The sequence below is a fragment of the Hippoglossus stenolepis genome, chromosome 12 (assembly GCF_022539355.2).
Source record: "Hippoglossus stenolepis isolate QCI-W04-F060 chromosome 12, HSTE1.2, whole genome shotgun sequence".
NCBI classification, from domain to species: Eukaryota; Metazoa; Chordata; class Actinopteri; order Pleuronectiformes; family Pleuronectidae; genus Hippoglossus; species Hippoglossus stenolepis.
In genome coordinates, this window is record NC_061494.1 from 9,069,570 (window position 1) to 9,089,147 (window position 19,578).

Sequence of the window (19,578 nt, forward strand, 5' to 3'; positions counted from 1 at the left end):
TAAGTGCTGAACTCCACTGTGATTAAAGGCAAAGTCCAACTTGCTGAGATTTACCAGCGACATTGTTGTACAGTTGCATGGCAGGAAAAATGTTTAGGAAAACTCAGCTCTGAGGATGAGTTTCAAGAATGAAACTCATTTTGAAGAGGATATTATGTTGTTTTTGCTTTAGATGATATTCAGACTTTGCATTTACAGTAGGAAACTGAATTTGAATGCAGTCTGGAGGACAAAATTGTGTAGTAACACTGATGGAAGCTTTATGAAAACCTATAACAAAAGGTTCAAGAAAACTCAAACTTTCTCCAGTTCAGTGTGTATAATAAAAACATTTTAAATGACAGAACAAAGTGGTTGTCAGCAAAACAGAAAATTCACATTCACATATATCGTGATACATTCATATCCTGCACGTTACAAAATCCATGCTGGCACTCAACCCATTTCAATCTTTTAAGAAATAATGTCAGAAATGATTTAAAATATTTTCTCTGATGGATTATCAAAGCTGGAGTTATTGGAAAGAATAATGGAAACGCACGTTTGCTGTGGGGCAAGGTGGGGAGCACATGTCCTGCCAAAGCTCCCTCCAGTCACTCCTAACTGCCCTCGCTTTCAGCAGAAGTGGCAAATGGCCGGCGCTGGCATTCGAAACATCTGTGCGGCCAGACTACTGGTGGAAAGGCCCCAGAGACCTGCCTGCCTGCACCAGCCTCTTTTGAACTGCAGATCCAAATACACTGCGCTTATTGGAATGGCATGTAGCTGCTATTCTGAAGGGGGATCCTCCGCCACGACCCTTTGATGTCCACCACTGTGTCCAAAGCAGCCGAGGCCGTTCTCAGCGCTCTCTGTTTCCCATTTGGACAGAGATTTTTCTATTCTGCAGAGTGATTTTTGAAGTGAGGCAGACAAAAGACAGATTTACATGGTTTGGACAGCTATGCCCTGCTCGGAGTAGAAAGACTGTAACTGAAGACTGTGCACTGGGACATGCATGTTAACAGGGGGGCAGAATAAAGATGGCAAAGATAAACCACCTTTGATTCAAACAGAAAAAACGTCTCAGTGTGTTTGCCTGATCAGAAATCTGCGAGGAACCAAATTTACACCTGTCACATTTCCTTCTGCCAAGAGATGTTAGTGTTTATATAATAACAATAATGATTTAAACAAAGTTTGATGAGTATAGATGTGATGATTTTTGAGTTAGCTCTGGTACTTGATGGAGAAAATGAAGTGTAACAGATAATGGATAAATATAATGAATTAAGAGTCTCCATGTTAAAGGTTCAGTGTGTGGAATTTAGTGACATCTAGTGGTGAAGTTGCACGTTGCAGCTGAATACCCCTCACCTCACCCTCCCCTTCCAAACATGAAAGAAAACCTGTAGTAACCTTCAGTTGTCATTAAAACTCAAAAGGTGTTTAGTTTGTCCAGTCTGGGCTACTGTAAAAAACATGGCGGCCTCCGTAGAGAGGACCTGCTCCCAATGTAAATATAAAGTATTTAAATATAAAGGGCCCATTCTAGGGCAAAACAATTTGTTTTAGATGAAACACACCAGTGAAAACATTACTAGGATTATTTTATATTCAATTTCTGCCAAAAGATCATTTCACCTAAATCTTACACACTGAACCTTTGATATTTGGCTAACCAAAGAACAGTAATTTCTGAAGATGACCTGGTCGACTATGACCGAGATTGAGAAAATGCAACGAAATCATTAATTTGTATCTGTTTTTCACATGTAGAATTAAGCCTCATCAGATATGTGTTAGATGAACTGGTGAAGCTTTATTTACGACACAGAGGCTTTAAGGACTGAATGAAATATGAAATCTGGCAACATTTATCAAAAAATCTGCACCATCTGCTGCCAGTCACTGACTTTCTTCAGAGTACCAAAAAAAAACTAAGCTGCCACTCAGGCCAAGTTGGCTCACAGGACCTTCTGGAACACATGGGCATCAGATGGACTCATGGCAGTCACAGGCCATCTCGGTCAGAGGTGAACAAACTTGTCAGGATTATTCTGAAAGCTGCATTTCACTGAAAGTCGACATGTACGACACCTGGAGCTGTGCTGACTCTTAGCGGGGTTTTCTTTGGCTTGTATTCTACATGTTCAACACGCTCAGTTGATATTGATGCTAAGTGACGCAGCAAAAACGGCACCAAATGCAGAAATATCTCACATTCACTTTTAAGTTTATTTTTTGATGTAAATAGGCGACAGACGTGTAATTTGGACGATGCTCTGGCTCTGCTGCTGCCCCAGAGCTGTGCGTCATGCGTCATTTGGCTGTGACATGCGCAAAAACCAAATGATCAGTGTGTTTGAAACATCCCCTCCACTAATCCTTCAAGAGCAAACCGTTGGGACGCTGCAGAATCAGATATTGCGTGTCAGTGTCTCTGAACATTATTGTTCCACAAACGGAACGCGCTGACTTCAAAGGTGACAGATGATATTAAGAGGGCTGGGTGTTCTCCTCTTGGTTCAGTCTCCCCCAGCGGCAGCATCCCTGCTTGGTGCATAATTTGACACTGCAGCGATCTGCCCTTTGAAGAGCCGGGGCAACCATAAAAAACAAAAGTCTCACGAGGGCTTAATCACATTAGGCACCATTTGTCTTGCTTTAGTGGAGTGTCACAGCACCTTCCGCACTCCCGAGTGTTGTGGTCGCGGGCATGAGACGAGGCTGCTGCTGCTGCTGTACACATGTCAACAGGAGAGGCGGACCTCCTGGAACGCGCCTCCGGGTGTCTTCCTCTGCGCGGCGGCCTGTGCGCACAGTGCGCCGGAGGGGACCACCAAGGTTCGTTGAGTCCTTGGGGTCCTTATTGTGCCTAGTTGCTTTCTTTTATTTTTTTTTAAAATAATAACATGTGTAAGGATGAGTGGTTTACCACGAGTGATCTAACGCGGGTTTAAAATAGGGAAATAATGTCTCCCTAAGATATTTAATAAAAAGATCATGTCATTTTGGATCATTTGACTTTAAAATGACTTGAATGTGGAAGTGGAGCATTATCAACATTCGGAGTGTTCCTCACCACTTCAAGAGCAGTGAGGCGGACTCCAGCAGTTTAGGGAGGACTGGAGGAGGGGGTAACCAGGGGGAGGCGCTGGCAGGGGGGCGTGTGGTATAAAACCACCTCAAGAGCGCACAACAAGAGCAGCGTGTGTGTCTCATGAGCCGCGGGTTGGTGTGGTTTGACTGGTTTCCTCCTGCAGGACTTGTTGATTTCGGTGCGCTCTCAGCCAGCAGCAGAATGGATGAATACCGTTTTTGAATCACAACTCCACCGTGAAGTGAGATTCGTGTTGCTTTTTTTTTTTCCTGTTACCTGCACTTTCCCCCTTCTCAAGTTGAATCTCAGTCGAAAAAGCGCTCTGGTTGGATGGTGCAGAATGTGGACAGCCAAACAAGACGTGCGTAAAGCGCCTGAAGTGGACGCGAGGAAGAGCGTGGAGGTGTGGGGCTGCTGAGAATGTGGCGGGGACACCGCGGGGCGAGCGGGCTGCAACTTTCCTGAGCTTGGAGAGGTTTTTTGGGGGGGGGGCGCAACAAGAGCGGAACGTGTCCATGCTGTGCGTAAAGGTTCCGCACCATCCAGCGCATGAAGTCACATCATATGAATAATCATTAGAAGAGGACAAATCCACACTTATGACACAGTTTCAGAAAGAAAATCCACTGGATCCCATTTAATCCATCAATCTTCGCTCACATTATCTGACTTCCCCCCCCGCTCCGACCCTTTTCCCTTCTTCTCCTTTTTTTATTTTTTATTTTTATTTTTTGCAATTCTGATTCCCGAAGTGGCTCCGAAGTGGTGCTGCGGCTCCTCGTCCCCGGCGGATCCGGAGATCGGAGTCTCTGCACCGGGAGGAGGCGGAGTCGGAGCTCCGGCCACAGCGCACGCTCCCAAGAGCGGCCGCGTCAAGAGGATGGTGCGTCTGGCGGCGGAACTGCTGCTGCTCCTGGGACTCCTTCTCCTCACCTTGCACATCACGGTGCTGCGGAGCAGTCCGCTGCCGCAGGGAAATGTCACCCTGAGCCTGGATCAGGACACAGCACTTACAGAGGTGAGTCAGGGAAACACACCCGCACTGATGGGATCTCCTTTATTACTTCTTCAGGGGGGGGGGGGGATTTGTTGCGGTGTCTGTGATATCTGAGGGGTCTCATTCGGTCACAGATGGGCTTGATAAAAGTGCTCACATGAGCCATTGGCCCAGGTAACTTAAGTCCTCCATTCCTGGGAGCCTGTGGGGATTGTTGACATACACGGATGTGGTCTCCCTGGGGTGTCCCCCGGGGAATGGCAGGGAGCCGGCAGAGGGTTGGAAGATGCGGCAGGGTCAGAGATCAGCCCCCTTATACCAGACACACCTCCCTATTGTTGGGGGGGTTAAATGCTTATAGCTGCAGGCACTTCTCTGTCATCATTGGCTCATCACTGTCATCCAAGTGCTCATTTGAAGAGCTGAACCCCTGCCTGTGTGCACCCCCCTGACCACTAACACACATTCCCTGTAGACAATAAATAGAATCATATCAATAAAAAAAAACGTTTCGGATATCATTTCTCATCTGTGTTGTCTGGAGGTCCGGTTTAGAATGTGTCCCCCAAAGGAAATTAACAAGGGAGCCATTTGTCAACGTGACACCACTTAAGACAGGTTTAATAGTTTAACTGCCCATTTGAACATCAGCATAACGCACCCAGACTCCAGCAGAGCCCCCGATCCTGACCTGGGGGCTAAGACGGGTGCAGGATCAACAGGCCTCTTTAGAGAGTGTTAAGCATATCCTTCAGCTGCTTTTTGATGTATATTTAGCCTGCTACTGAAACACTGTCTTCATTTCCCTCTGTGATAAATGGGTATTTATATCAACTGGAATGGTGTCCCTTCATAAATGCTTTATTGGGGCTTGGTTGGGGGGCGAGTTGAATGGAAAGAATGTTTACCTCAACGGAGGGTGACGACGGGTAATTCTCTTAACTCCACTGTGGCGGCCCTCGCTGTCCACTGACCTGCAGCGAGCCCTGTGTCCGGTTGGATATCAGGACTATGCAGAGCTGAGGAAATATTCCAGGAATTCATCAAATGTCTGTCCCGCAGCCAAACGCTGGACGGGGACTGGCAGCATGAGAAGCGGGAGGCAGCTTCTCCCGAGGAACATTTACAGTCCAACGCAATACCGAACACATTCCATCCATTCCAACCTCACTTTTGTCATAAGTTCACAATTACATAGAGATCCTGGCTTGTGATGAAAGGGCCCCGACGCTGCCCACCACCCATGCCCCATGTCGAGGCAGGCGCTGAATGTCTTCTTGCTCATGAATGCTCTGACTATGAGCAGACATGCTTCGCTGGTCCGCCATTGAGCACGGTGATGTCATCTTTCAGTCATGGCTTGTCACGGCCCAGGGGGTGTATTGTCATCCCAAGGTGTCATATTCGAAATGCCATTCACAGAAACACACAGGACAGGATGCGGCTCCGTGCACCTGCAGTGTGCGGCAGAGGAGGAGACTCTCTGATCTGCGGCACGGGACCTGAGGTTCCTCCTCAGTCTGCAGTCGGTGTGATGTCAGACCAGAACTACTCAAAACAGATTGGATTAATAATGTGGTGAATAATTAATCCTGCTTTTCAACATTTCTCTTAACAGTTCCCCACCATGCTACGTCTTTGTTTGATGGGGCAAATGAACACATACACACAGCCAGTGTGAGGCGTGTGACAGGGGAAGGATAGTTTTCTCCTCCACCTACAGAAGTGCAGCGCTGAAAAGCATCTGGCACAATGTGCACTGCCTTCATTTCCTGCCAGCGTCCCCGGGGGGAAGGACCCCTGAGTTGCTCCCAATTGAAAAGGGAGTCATGCCCCTTTAAGCAGCCCTCACAAAGTGAAAAGGGGGAGCGGGAAAAGAAGAGGAGATACTGTGAGGAGGGAGGGGGGTGGCTTGTGTATGCAAGTGTTCATTCATGGCTTTTTGAGAGAGTGGGGGGGGGGACATCCTGGGAGGCCCCCAGATGAACTGAGGGATGGTGTGTCACTTTTGATCTCCAAATTAAAGCGTGCTCGTCGCTGAGGAAGATCTCAGATGAGTGATGGGGACTGTGGAGCGGCCGCCATCAAAGAGGAGCACTGCTGATTGTTTTAACATTTAAATGAGTTACAATCCGGAGTACTGTTTTCTCAGAAGGGACAGAAAGTGATGTTTATGTCGACATTATCCGGAACCGACTTTACACAACCGCCATTCCTTTCTGATGAGTAATTCCTGCATCGCCTGTGCATTCTTTCCATTATGTCCAACTCAACTCGATGTCCTCATCCGCTCCACTTGTGTACCGCTTGAGACAAAAACAAAGAGTCAGTAATGGACGTATGAAACACCACAGTTTGTCCCAAAAATATAGAAATAGAAATATAGATTATGAGAAATCTCAGCGCTCAAGGGAAGAAAAATCTGTTTTACTTTCCCTGGTTCTGTCCAGCTGATGGTTTATAGACCACACAATCTCACAATTTTACTATTTGCAATTCAGCTCAATTTACGCTTTATATTTTAGGCAGATATTGTTCTATATTTTGGCAAAATTGTGTTATATTTACTTCCAGTGAGAAAATTATCACATGTTAAAGAAAGTGTGAGAATAGCATGTGAACAATTAGACAATTCCTGTGGCAATTTCATTCGAGTGGCGGAAATGTATTTGACATAAAATATTGAGGAAATATAAAGATTAAGTTCAGTCTAAAGTTCTTTGCAAATAATGATCTAATATAGACTAGAAAAATAATCTCTAATTAAATAAAAGCTTCTAACTCAACAAATGTGCCTGTTATTGGCAGATGTCACATTTGGGTTTCGGACAAGTAAATGTGGAATACGGCCCGTTACAAAGTGACAACTGGCGATTGCATTTTCAGTTTTTTTCAAATCTTTTATGAATGTGATGAGACATTATTTATTTGCAGAGAACTGTCTATCAGACAACACAACCGAATATATACCTCAACATCTGAGTTTGTGTTGGGATGTGATTTTAACAGTTTTTAACTGCAAATACAAGTTAAATTTGATGTTGTTTTTCTAATTTCTTAGTTTTAACCCCAAAGCAGTTTCATATCAAATTATTACCACTCTGCCATATTCAATATATTTGTTTAAAACTGAACTCTTCCTCCCGCTATCTGCCTAATAATCTATGACCTACAAACAAATCAGATTTGTGCTCACAAACTGACGAATCCCTCGTGTTTACCAGCGGACTTCAGCTTTCCCCTCTGATTGAAATATCATCACAAAGCGACGCTCCGGGATTAATCAGAACACTTTGAAGTTTGACTTTGAATAAACCAAATTTGTGTCAGGATTAGATTATCGGCCCGCCATGTGTAATACAGCATAATATGACTCAACATAAGATTCAGATGGGATTAGTCGGGATAATGGGGGATTAATCTGGAAAATACTGTGACTGGGTTTTCCTGACAACGCAGCGCACATTCTGAACCGATTGTGGCGGCATCTGCTTTGCTTTTAATAGACCAACTCATGGAGAAAGTAGTAAATCGTTGCTCAATAACAGGGATTTTTTGTTTTTGTTTTAATCAGTAGCCAGAGCATCGTTGGATGAATTTCCTTAAATGTCAGCTGTTGTGGATGAAAACAAATGCCACTCTTGTAAAGGCCAAACAAGAGAAACGCTCTGTGTTCAGTGTGTCGTACTTACAGTGGATTGAAATCCCTATTTGCAGTATCAATATCATGAAGTAGGCAACTTGTGTGGGCTCTAATTAAATATAATCCAGGAAAAGAAGATCTAATCCACCCAGAGGAGGAGATCAACCACATCTGTTTACTCCATTTACAAGTGTATGTTTTTGTACGAATATATTTGCATTGTCACTGAAGCTGCAAGTGCTGTGTCGAGGCTGCTCCGTCGCTGGAGCTCAGTTACAGCCACCGAGTGACTTCTGAGGGCAGGGAACTTGAAAGGCGGGGGTTATCACATGGTCATCTCAAAGCCAAAGTACTTGCCATAGAACTATCGGGGTCGCGCGATGTTCAGATAGACGGATGATAGCTGATGCACAGTCAGTGCGGCTGAAAGCGATCTTTCCTGTGTCCTGACCTCTCAGCCATTATCATGCGGTTGCGGAAAAGACATTTGCGGTTTTAATTGGAATCAGTTTTTTCCCTCAAGTTTGAGGATTTTTTAAACATAAATTATCATAACAAAAAACATTATCTTATCTACAGTGACCTCCTCCTCTTTTTAGTTGGTGGCTACAGAAAAATTTCAGAACCGTCTGCTCTTCTTCCTCAAAATTATGGGCAATTGTGTAATCATTATAATTATGGCGGTTTGTTTTTTTAAATTCTTTGAAATGCATCATGTTATCACATTGACTCCATCTGGTCTCTGGGGTAGTAAAAAGTGAAATCCAAATGGACAGGGAGGTCTTTCTGTGCAGCCGGCCGCGGCCCCCCTCCCCAACTCTGTGGCTGAATTCAAGTTACATTGTACATTTATAATCCTTCCTCCCGTGCTGCGCTGCCCCATTTACAGCGCCTATATTGTCCCAGAGTGCACCTTGGCTGGACACAAACAGCTCCGCTGGGGGCTTTTATGCCCACCACAATGTGGCTGAGCTGACACTCTGCCTGTGACTGGCCACCGCAACTGTACAGCACTGCTGCCATATTCTCAGGCCTCAGCCCGGCCACAAAAACACTATGGAGGGAGAAAAAAGGGGACATGAAAAAAGAAAACAAGGAACATGATTGATGGTTCTGTTTGATCTTATTTTCTGCCACCCCTGAACGGATGATTGCTGACTACTTATGTCTACGTGTCCAATTGAGGAGTAATTGTTCCTTCTGTGCATACCTGACAGGGGACATATGGCTTAACTGTCCCTTTGGGACAAATGAACGACCCCCCTCCTCCCCTTTCAGAAGACCCAATGTTTTTCTGTCTATAAGAAGGCAGATGTGATTATTTTGCAATGTTTGCTTTGGTTTCTCCGCGAAAGAAAACCATCAGTCTTGCGGAGCTTCTTTTTTTCTCTCCCTGCCAGCCAGCACCAGAACATGCTATATATGCCCACATCATATTGCTATGGTAAAGAAGCAGCAGTTAAAAACGGAAAAAATATAAATACACTGTGGTGCTCGCTCTGAATGCAGCCTCGAGATGCATTGTATTTTGGAAAACGCAGACAGAAGTCAGGGCCATGTCTGTCCCGCTGTTTCAGTGGCTCCGTCTTTCTGGGCCCCAGAACTTGTCTGCCTGACAGGAAAGAAACAACATAAGAGATCAGTCTAATGTTGCTTGGTGGAAGGATGCGGTGGAGTTCAGAATAGAACCCATTCAATTTTCGGGGTAGATCCGGATCAGGGGGCGGATCCAGGAATTTTTCCCACTTTTAAATAGTGAGATAGGGCATTTTTTGACGTTTTCAATTTCCCAGGGAATAATTCGTGGATCTTGATGAAGAAAAACAGTCGTGCGTGCAATTTGGTGCTGCTGGGGGACTGGTGGAGTTATGATCTTTACTGAGTGCCATTTTAGTTTCATAGGCATTCTAATAATCCTTTATCGTGAATGCACAAACCAATGATGAATGAATAATAATTTTCCTTCCTCTCCTCTGCAGAACAACATCAACGTAAAAAGCAGCTCCTCGGCCCATCTGGCTCCTGAAGACCGGAGGTCCGGTCCAGAACACCGGTTGGCGCTGCCCTGGGCACAAGGCAGCAACGTACACAGGGACGGCGCTGGCACTTTCATCCTAGATCTGCATAATTTCCCCGACCTCTCCAAAGCCGACATCAATGGACAGAATCCCAACATACAGGTGATCATGTGTGTCTGTGCACCTGCCAGTCGGCTTTGATGCTTTTCACTCACTTGTAAGACATGGCTACTCAAGCACACAGGACAGGAAGAGCAAACAGGAAGAGAGAGAATAGTTTGGTGCACATCACTACCCCCTTTTTCTCCCACCCCTTCCTCCTTCCTTCTCCCCCTGTCTTCTTTCACACCTCCTGGCTCACAGTGAAGCCTAGAAGATACATACTGAGGTCTCGCGTCCATCATAATGACAGCTAAAAGGCAGATGCTAACCACCAATGCCTCACTACTGGTATGTGCAGGCAGTCTGACGACAGCTTATGTAAATGTGTGGCAAGCCCTTGCTCATAAGTCCCTTGGTGGTGCAGATGGTCGAGGGAGCCGATGCCATGTTTGAATCATTCTCCTGTCTAATCCAGCGAGGGGGTCTTTCCATCTATGAGAGCATCACTGCTAAATCCCAGCACGAACAAAGTGTATTAACATCTCAAGATGTGGGAAGAGAGCGGAGCAACCAATTGAGCAAGGGCGTGAGGCTGTGCAAGAAGGGGGGGGGGGTTGTCTTTGATCCCAGGATTCATCTGGCTTTCATGGTCTGGAGGAGGCCGAGTAGCCCTTTGAACTTTGTGTTTAGGTGGAGAGGGGCCGAGAGGTGGGAGGGTGGCTGTGGGGCAGGGGTGGTGGTCCCCCCCTCATCTGGGAGGCACATGTGTTAGGGCCGAAAGGGGGAAGGGGGTTAATATTGTGTGTGGGGGTATCAAAAAGTGTCACCTCACAGAAACCAATTGACCAATTCTGCCCTAAAATTATATTTAAGTATCTTCTTTGATGAATTTAAAAACGACTTCTGATCTTTAATACAGGTGACCATTGAAGTGGTGGATGGACTGGAGGGCCATGAGCCAGAGAAAGGCCTCCGCAAGGAAAGCAAACCCAACTGGGCTTCTCCTAACTGGAGAAACTGGTGGCCTCGTACTTCGTCTTCCACTACCACCACACATCAGGCCGAGGAGCACGAGCGCTCCTACGGGAGCAACAGCGAGGACAGTAACTTCCTCAGGCCGCCGGCAGACTGGGACAGGAGAGGAGGCACCGGGGGAGGAAGCAAAGCTCAAGCTGAATATGGTGAGAGTGGCAGGAGGGTGTGTTCCCGCATTTGCAAGGAAATGAGTGCACAATGCGTATCGCGGAATATTTAACAGGACCCACACGCCCTTATTTGAGCCCTGGTCGTTTCCACAGATGGTCATAGTCCGATGTGGAATCTGTAATTTGCAGATTTGCTGATTTAAGCTGTCACCATAATAAGTGCACTCATCCCAGGCGAGCCTTTGGGAGCCCCTGATTGAAGCCTTTAACACTCTTTTATGAGACAGATTCCTCTGTGGTGTGGAGCGAGCTACGTGACACAGTTTAAACGCATTGCGACATCAAAGTTCAGCGGCAGGAGTGGGGCCAGAAGTACTGTTAGGCTGCCACACTGTTCTCACAACACTCTCCAAAACGTAAGCCCACAGATAAATCTTCTGCGGAAGAATTTACACCCGCTGTCATACAGTGTGCGTCCGGCCCGTGTTGTAGCATGCCCAAACCAGCATGGTCGAACAGGAATGCGTGCGCTGTGGAAAATATCATTTTATCCACTTGCACTTGAACTCTCGCGGTTAGGAAGGCGATTTTATAATCTTTTTTTTTTTTTTTGCCCATGTTTCATGTTCCTGTCTTATCACTGCGGTCAGCGCTCATTCATCCTTTATTTCATACCACACTAATGGAAGAGGAAATATTTTATCATCATTACTGTCCTGGTTTTAAACCGAAAAGTCATAATTGTGGACAGGCAGTAAGGGTCATCCATCACAGCCCCCCCCTATGATGCATTCAGTTGTGGGCTGAGGGAAGGTTATTACAAAGTCTTCTTGAGGAGCCACCAGCTCTTTGGCTGTAATAAGCCATGAAAGGGGGACAGGGGCAGTGCTACACAACTATCTGGCTTGTATTCATATAAAATGTTTATAATGAGGGGCAGATGGCAGGAGGGGAGTAGGGGGGGGGTACTTCCAACCCAACCTGCCCACATATATTCTCCTCATTGATGGAGCGCTGCTTTCAAGATGCGCGTGTGTCTGCGTGTGGTGGCGACGGGTGACGGTGGCGGTTGGGCGAGGTGGTCAGAGAGCCTAGTGTTTCCATGTATACCCAATTACAGTGGTCTGCTCACAGATAATTGGAGTTAAGGAGGATTTCTCGCCATTTCACTTCCCATTTTCAAACCAATGAATCACGGTCAGAACGGGATGGCGGTGGGATGCTCGAGTGGCGCTGAAAGTTTTTCTATCTGCAAATTGCCTCCTGCTGGATCCGCAGTAGCTTTGTTGGAATTCTGCAAAACGCTTTCCTGTTACTTCACTTACAGAACACACGTACTGTGCTCTTAGCCTTGGACTCTTTGGCTCAACAACTATGTGTCAGCATGTAGAACAGAGTATCTATATGTGTGCATGTGTGCGGGTATGTGTGTGTGTGTATGCAGGCTTGCGTGGTATCTGCTTTGAGGGGCAAAGTCAAAGAGAACTTTGAGCCCTCCTACTTCCCCTTTCATGTACTCCCCCCACTTATTATTAGTGAGGCATGCTAATAGGCCTCAGTAAGTTGAGCATGTGGCCTGCATCCGAGCTGTGGATCCCTCGCTCACCCTTTCTCTCTGATCTAGACTATATGGAAGGAGAGGGTGACTGGAGTAACTGGTCGGCGTGCAGTGTGACCTGCGGAAACGGCAACCAGAAGAGGACCAGGTCCTGCGGTTACGCCTGCACGGCCACCGAATCCAGGACTTGCGACATGCCCAACTGTCCAGGTAAAGTCTTGATATGGGATCACAGAGCAAAACATTCCTCACCAGTAAAAAATAGCCATATGTGTAGTTTTCATCTTTTCACCTTTCACTGTTAATTCATCACTTTAAAGGTATCGAGGATGCCTTCAGGACAGCAGCGACTGAAGTCAGCCTGTTAGCCGGAACAGATGAGTTCAATGCCACAGAACTCTTTGGTGTCGGTAAGAATCTGCCTACTCTTGTCTTCTTGCAGACGATCCTTCATTCAGATGTTCTTACACTATCAAAGGTAGTTTATCCATCTGGCAGCAGACTTTCCCGCACACACTTAGCATTCCTCATGCTGCCCGGGCTGTGGTTCATTACTGTGCAGAGATGAAAATGAGCAACAGGGTTAGGAGGAGCACAGTGTGCCGCTGTCCACTCTGTCTTTATCTGTCTGCTCTCGATCAACCCAGTGAAAATGCGTCTTCTTTTCAAACATTACGCTGGTCAGGAGCTGTAGCATTAAATAGTGTCTTTGTTCCTTCCAGACACCGACAGCTGTGAGCGATGGATGAACTGCAAGAGCGAATTCCTGAAGAAGTACATGACCAAGGTGGCAAACGACCTTCCCAGCTGCCCTTGCTCTTACCCAACTGAGGTGGCTTACAGCGTAGCGGAAGTACACGATGCCCCCACCCGCAAAGATTTCCGTTGGAAAGACGCCAGCGGGCCGAAAGAGAAGCTGGAGATCTACAAACCCACTGCGCGTTACTGCATCCGCTCCATGCTGACGCTGGAGTCCACCACGCTGGCGGCGCAGCACTGCTGCTACGACGACAACATGAAGCTCATCACCCGCGGGAAAGGGGCCGGCGCGCCCAACCTCATCAGCACAGAGTTCTCAGCTGACCTGCACTATAAGGTGGACATCCTGCCCTGGATCATTTGCAAAGGGGACTGGAGCCGCTACAACCAGGCCAGGCCGCCAAACAACGGGCAGAAATGTCCCGACAACCCTCAGGATGAGGACTACTCCAAACAGTTTGAAGAAGCAAGGGAATTCTAACCCAATGAAGAGTGAAAGAAAAAAAAAACAAACACTGCTCAAATGTTCAGCTAAAATGGGGCTGAAGCCTTTTCTTTATTTTGTCTTAGGTCAAATAACAAATGAACTTTTAGGCTCTGAGGAACATGGCGTCACTGCCCTGATGAACCGAGAGGAATAAAAACACAACAGAGTCAGAAACCTTTACTTTGTCACAAGGAACTTTTCTTGACTTAACCAAAACAGGCACAAAATGTTGCTTTGTTTTTAACCTTTTTTTTAAGATAGTATGTCTCTGAAATTTTGCAAGTAATTGTGTTGCCAATTATAACTCAGATTTGGTCAATAAAAGGGAGAAGCGATTTTTGTATTCTTAAAAAAGGGAAGCGTATTATTCTAGGAATGTCCGTTTAGATTGTGTCCGTGTTTCGATGAATCTGAGAGGCTTGTGATTATAGAAAATTAGAGTGTGTCAGGAGTGTGTTGGGTTGGGAGGAGGGGGGGGGGTGGGAACAGAGAACAGGGTATGAAACTTATCCCCTTTTCCTCCTGTTTTTGTCAATAGCAATATCCAGGTTCTCATGTAAACTTGTGAGTATGTTTATTTAGCATGCACATTTTTTTAACAACCATGGCAGATCAGAGGCAGATCATTGTAAAAAGCCTGCATTATTTTTGTAAAGTATTTATTAAGCTGTAGCTGCGTCTACGACTGTGGTTTCGGATTCACACACCGTGTGGCCAAACGCCAACTTGAGATCTCTCGCTAGCCCAAACGTTGCCATCGATGTGCATATCCCCGTCTCAAGTTAGGATTAAACCGTGATTGACCGTAAAGAATGTGTGAATTCAACTGTATGGAAAGATTTTTTCAAAATATAAATCTATGAATAAAGATTTTTTTAAATGCCTATGAATATTTTTGCAAGAAGAAAATCTGTGTATGTGTGATCTTCAAGGTAAACATTGATAGTTCAAGCAGAAGTTGTATCAGCTGCTATCTGATTCCCCCTCCTGCTGCCAGAGGAAATTCATCTGCAGGGGAAAAAACACACCATCTCATTTCATCAATTAAACTCCTCTAACAGGCTTAAGCCAGCGCACAAGACTTCCATTAGTTCCATCCAGTGGGGCTTTCAGGCCTTTTGATGGGATTGTGATATTTCTTCAGAGGCATGGAGGGTAAGATTCCCTTGAATGCGACTCAAATTATTTGTCTTTGGCATGTATCCTCACATTCCTGAGTAATTTCTCAGTGTACGCACACCCACACACACACACACACACACACACACTGCTTCAATGCTGCCTGCCCATAGCGGGGGACCTCTGACCATTCCCTCTCCGCCGAGTGCTGGCAGTCATTGTCACACAGAGAAAGTCATTCATGATGCCCTCATTCCTGCAGTCTTGTATACGCCACAGCTGCCCGGGTGCAGGGATTGTCTTTACAATGAAGCAGGCCCCAGCATGTCCCACATCCCCGAGGTGCTTACATGCAACTGCCTGGTTGCTTCACTAGTCATACAAAATTCCTCCGCCCGCGTCATTCGGCCCATTTGTCCCCAAAAAGCGCCCTTTAATCAAGAAACCGCCCTCAAATGCTCACTGTAAATCCCTCAGGTGCCCTTTGTAGAATGTAGACGTGCGTCTCCCTCAGAACGCGAGTAAAGCTCCGTTTTCAAGTCTTGTGTCCGTCTCTTCAATAAAAGCATGGTTCCAGGCTAAGATTACAGTAACTGGCACGGATCGTTATCTAAGCGGACCGTCTGCTCAGCAGGCCACGAAGATCAAAGCAAGGTGTCCGTCTTTATTTTGAAACATTAAGGCCGAGCTCAAATTGATGACATACGTCCACCCCCCCCACCCCCGCCGTCGCTCGCTCCCTCCGAGCCCAGTATCTCTTCCCCAGACAGGCTCCACGTGTCTCGGGAGCAAGCAATTACTCGTATACCCTCCTCACTTTTCATCTCTCATTTCTTCTCCCCCTCCCTCGCAAACTCTGGCACGACTTGAAATGCGATTCCTGGGCCGGGGCGCAGGTAGGAATAAGGGCACGAGATTTTGAGTTCTGTGCATAATTGGTGTGAAAACGCACGAGAGGGCAGACCAGCGAGTACAGGGAGTACAGAGCAAAAACCAGTTTGGGTTGGCGGCTGGATGCCTATGAGGCCTCACTTTTGTGTTACTATTTCCAGGGCTCCACTCTGGTATGTTTCAAAGGATGCAAAGCACCATATTAGTGGTATATTGTCAAGGATCCGAAAGGGCTCATTAAGCATCACCAAGATATGATTGTTGGTATTTTGCCTCTATTTTTGTTATGAGAAGGAAATTGTGTCCAACGTCCTTACACTGTTTTAGACCGAGTTTGACAGGGCTGGCTCTGGGACTTCTCAAATCTACACACAAGAGCTAACTGTGGGAATAAGAAAACAAGAGGAGCTCAGAAGAGGAAGAACGCAGTGGAAACTTGGATTGGTTAATGTAGCAAATGAAGAGAAAGCTCAGTTGTTCTCCGGCTTATTTCACTTTTAAGAAAGTCCAGGTGGTTTGTCGTCCATGCTGGAGCTTGGTGTTCTAGTAAGTAAACAACCGGGGTTGCTTGGTGGCAATGAGGCATCTCTTTTGTTTTGTGGCGTACGCGGTCGCAGATGTGGCAGAACCATTTTTAGCCTCACACCCTCGCTTTCTGTCACTCGCTCACTCCCTCTCTCTCCTCCTTTTTGGGTGGTGGAGCACAATGCAGGAAGTGTCTGGGCCGCAAGACCACAGGGCCCTAACTGCACGGCAAAGCTAATTAAAAGGTTTTTCTTACGTCTTCTAATCTGGAATAGCTGACCTGGACCAGGAGGCTTCTTATCTAGCCGCACTGTCCCTCCCTCTCAACCGTCACCACCGCCCCCAAGGTCCTACCAGCAAAACAGGGGCGGGGCCCGCTGGCACTACTTCTGCCGCGGGCTTGCATCTTTGGCACAGCGAGTGAGGGGAGGAGGAGAGGGTAGCGGGGGTAAACATGTGCCTGGGTGTGCAGCTGAACAAACAGGTCAAGTAGCTGTGGAGCATCTGAGAGGGGCAGAGTGCCTTACTTAACCCCGGCTGCCAGGACATTGCTGAGATGCTGCAGGGACAAAGCACATGACTAAACGCTCTGATTCACTTCGACATTCAGATTTACCATGCGATGAACTTCAGTTTGTTAGATGGCCATCGAGTGCTGCGTGGTTGGATAATAAATGGATCATGGATAATAAAACAAAAACAATGCAGCCGCTCGTAAATTCATACACACAAAACTGTCGGATAAATGAAGACAACAGAGGGTAAAAAATCTGCTTCGCCTCCTCATAAAATAATTATAATATATTTAGTCATGCTTTTAACTGCGCTGAACATATGTTGACGGATGTACCACCGCGTTTTATATGCTCTGCTTGCATCATTTGCCAATAGAAGTGAGAGGAAATCAGTTTCACCCAAAAGAAAATGGACTTTTAAAAGAGGCAAACCTTATTTAAACAGATCATTACATGGTAAAGTACTATACATTTTGATTCCCCATTGAAATACATTGATTTCATGATGAGATACTAGAATGTCCCTCGGTAGAGCACAAACCTCCACCAAGGCACCAACAGTCCCCTTATGAAACCACAATTACATTTACTAGATCCAGATTTTGAGTTGGATCTGCACCAGATTGCACACACTCATAGATATAGGTCCCCTAAACAAGGGAAGTGAAAAAACCCCCCCTCCTGGATCTGACCCCTGATCCAGATCCACACCAAAATCTAATGGGTTCTTCTGTGGACCACCTTCCACCAAGTTTTGTGGAAATCCTTTTAGTCGTTCTTCTGTAATGCTGCTAACTAACAGAGGCAATGAAGCAAATGCAAAGGTGAAATTCTGCATCGTTCAAGACCAGAGAGAATGATCCACTACGTTACACACACGGAAAAGCTCAACAAATATATATATATATACACCCTGTCTTGTGTGTTTGTGTCTATTTGTTGTTAGACACTAGCACAGAGCGGGCTGTAACAGTGTGGAGGGGGTTGGTGGCTTGGGGAAATGGGGGTGTCAGCGTGAGCACGGAAGCTGCATGGCCGTGATTCACTGTGACAGCAGCGCTTGGCATGTGAGGACAGCAGGCCAGACAGGCAAGGCTGCTGCTTTGATCTTTATTTGCTCCACCGTCTGTTTTGCATTTAAGAGCCTTGCTGAGCGCGAGGCATTGGATACACCTTGAATGGCTCAGGACCCCATCCACTTTTTAAAGACCCGAGATTCTTTTTCAAAGCTCAGGGGGATCCAGGACAGAGAGCGGCGATGTTTAAAGGGGACGGTTCTGCAGCTGAATAGGGCCCAGGGTCTCCCAGCAACACAGATTAGCTCCAGAGTAGAGGGAGGAGGAAAGAGGAGAGTGCTCTGTAATAACACATAATCAAACTAATGGAGGATGGTGTGAGTGTGGGTGAGGGGGGGGGAGGTAAAATACATCTCCCTTCAGATGGACCCTCAAGATCAAACCGGGGGTCAGGCGGGCTGTGGAGCTAAAAAACAAACATGGCCAGCACCTCCCCTAGCAACGCTCGGCCACATCTTCTGACCTGTCAAATACATTTTGCACGTCAGGGATGTCAAAAGACCGTGACATCTTACACCTGAGAGCTAAACCAGCTGGATATCATCAATACTATCCCGCACGCAGACGTGATGCACTGACAGGGAGGCATCCCTCTCTTCAAACAGTGAATATATTTATCTTCCTCAACATCTCTATTGCACATTCCTCTCAAGACCCTGCAGTGGTCACGATCCAGAGCCAGCAGCTGGACTAACTCTTACTGCAGAGCTTGATATTAATAACTGCCCTCTCTCTAATCTGGAAACCTGTAAAAGTGTATTTACGAGGAGTCAGATCAACACAACTCACAAGAAGAGAGAATTCTGGACAGGAATTGAAAAAACAGTGGTTATGTAAGACACACATTTTAGGAGAAGAAAATCTGATGTCAAAAAACAGTAGCTCAGAAAAAAACCTTGTGTGAGTGTGAGTGTGAGAGAGAGAGAGAGAGAGAGAGAGAGAGAGAGAGAGAGAGAGAGAGCACACATTATTAATAGTCTCCAAAGTACCTAAAGAAACACAGTCCAACATTTCTCCTCTCGAGCTGAATGTTCACAAATCCTTCATCAGAATTCTTTCTCCACTTCAGTGACTGTCCAGTGCATCATTTATTCCCAGACTACACATCTTTGGCAGTACACAGTTCAGATTATGATATTTATGCCATCTGTTCAGGTTTACACTCACCACTCGTGTGTCAGCTGGAGGAATATGTCTCATGTTATGGACTTTAAGAGACTAAAGACAGACCCAGAAATGTAGTAACATAGATTTTATTTACTTTTTGAGCACTGTAGACAGCGGTGCACATCTTACCATTTCCATAGCTTATACTATTTTATATTAGTTGCATTTTCAAGTAAAGAATATTTGTTGAGACTGTATTTTTTGTTTATGGGTGAAACGGCAAACCAGTGAAACTGATTATCCAGACAGAAGAAGTCAATTTAGGCCATTTCTCCTTTCAAGTACAATTCTCAACAGCACCATTTCATGGGCTTGATGCATAAATTAGTTTAGCAAGAAAATACATGTCTCTGTCAGTGTGACTATACAAATATAAACTGTTATCTGATATAACTGATGACTAACAGTCATGTCTGACGGTGGGGTCAAATGCTGCTACCTGAGCACTATACATATGCACTACATACATACATATACCCACATACACACACACA

The 19,578-nt window shown here is 46.0% G+C and overlaps 1 protein-coding gene across 1 annotated transcript; it reads left to right on the forward strand.

Annotated features, from left to right (window-relative positions):
* Positions 1-3,175: 3,175 nt before the first annotated feature.
* Positions 3,176-14,241, forward strand: ism1 (isthmin 1). The gene is made up of 6 exons (XM_035173481.2): positions 3,176-4,100; positions 9,702-9,902; positions 10,762-11,023; positions 12,612-12,755; positions 12,866-12,955; positions 13,268-14,241. The coding sequence occupies exons 1-6, from the start codon at positions 3,963-3,965 to the stop codon at positions 13,783-13,785; spliced, it is 1,353 nt and encodes a 450-aa protein (XP_035029372.1). The 5' UTR covers positions 3,176-3,962; the 3' UTR covers positions 13,786-14,241.
* The last annotated feature ends 5,337 nt before the right edge of the window (positions 14,242-19,578 follow it).

Excerpts from the sequence above, each read along its gene's own strand:
- ism1 (XM_035173481.2), top strand. The coding sequence starts at position 3,963 with ATGGTGCGTCTGGCGGCGGAACTGCTGCTGCTCCTGGGACTCCTTCTC. Across the intron at positions 4,101-9,701 it reads AGGACACAGCACTTACAGAG|AACAACATCAACGTAAAAAG; the intron begins GTGAGTCAGGGA and ends TCTCCTCTGCAG. Across the intron at positions 12,956-13,267 it reads CACAGAACTCTTTGGTGTCG|ACACCGACAGCTGTGAGCGA; the intron begins GTAAGAATCTGC and ends TGTTCCTTCCAG.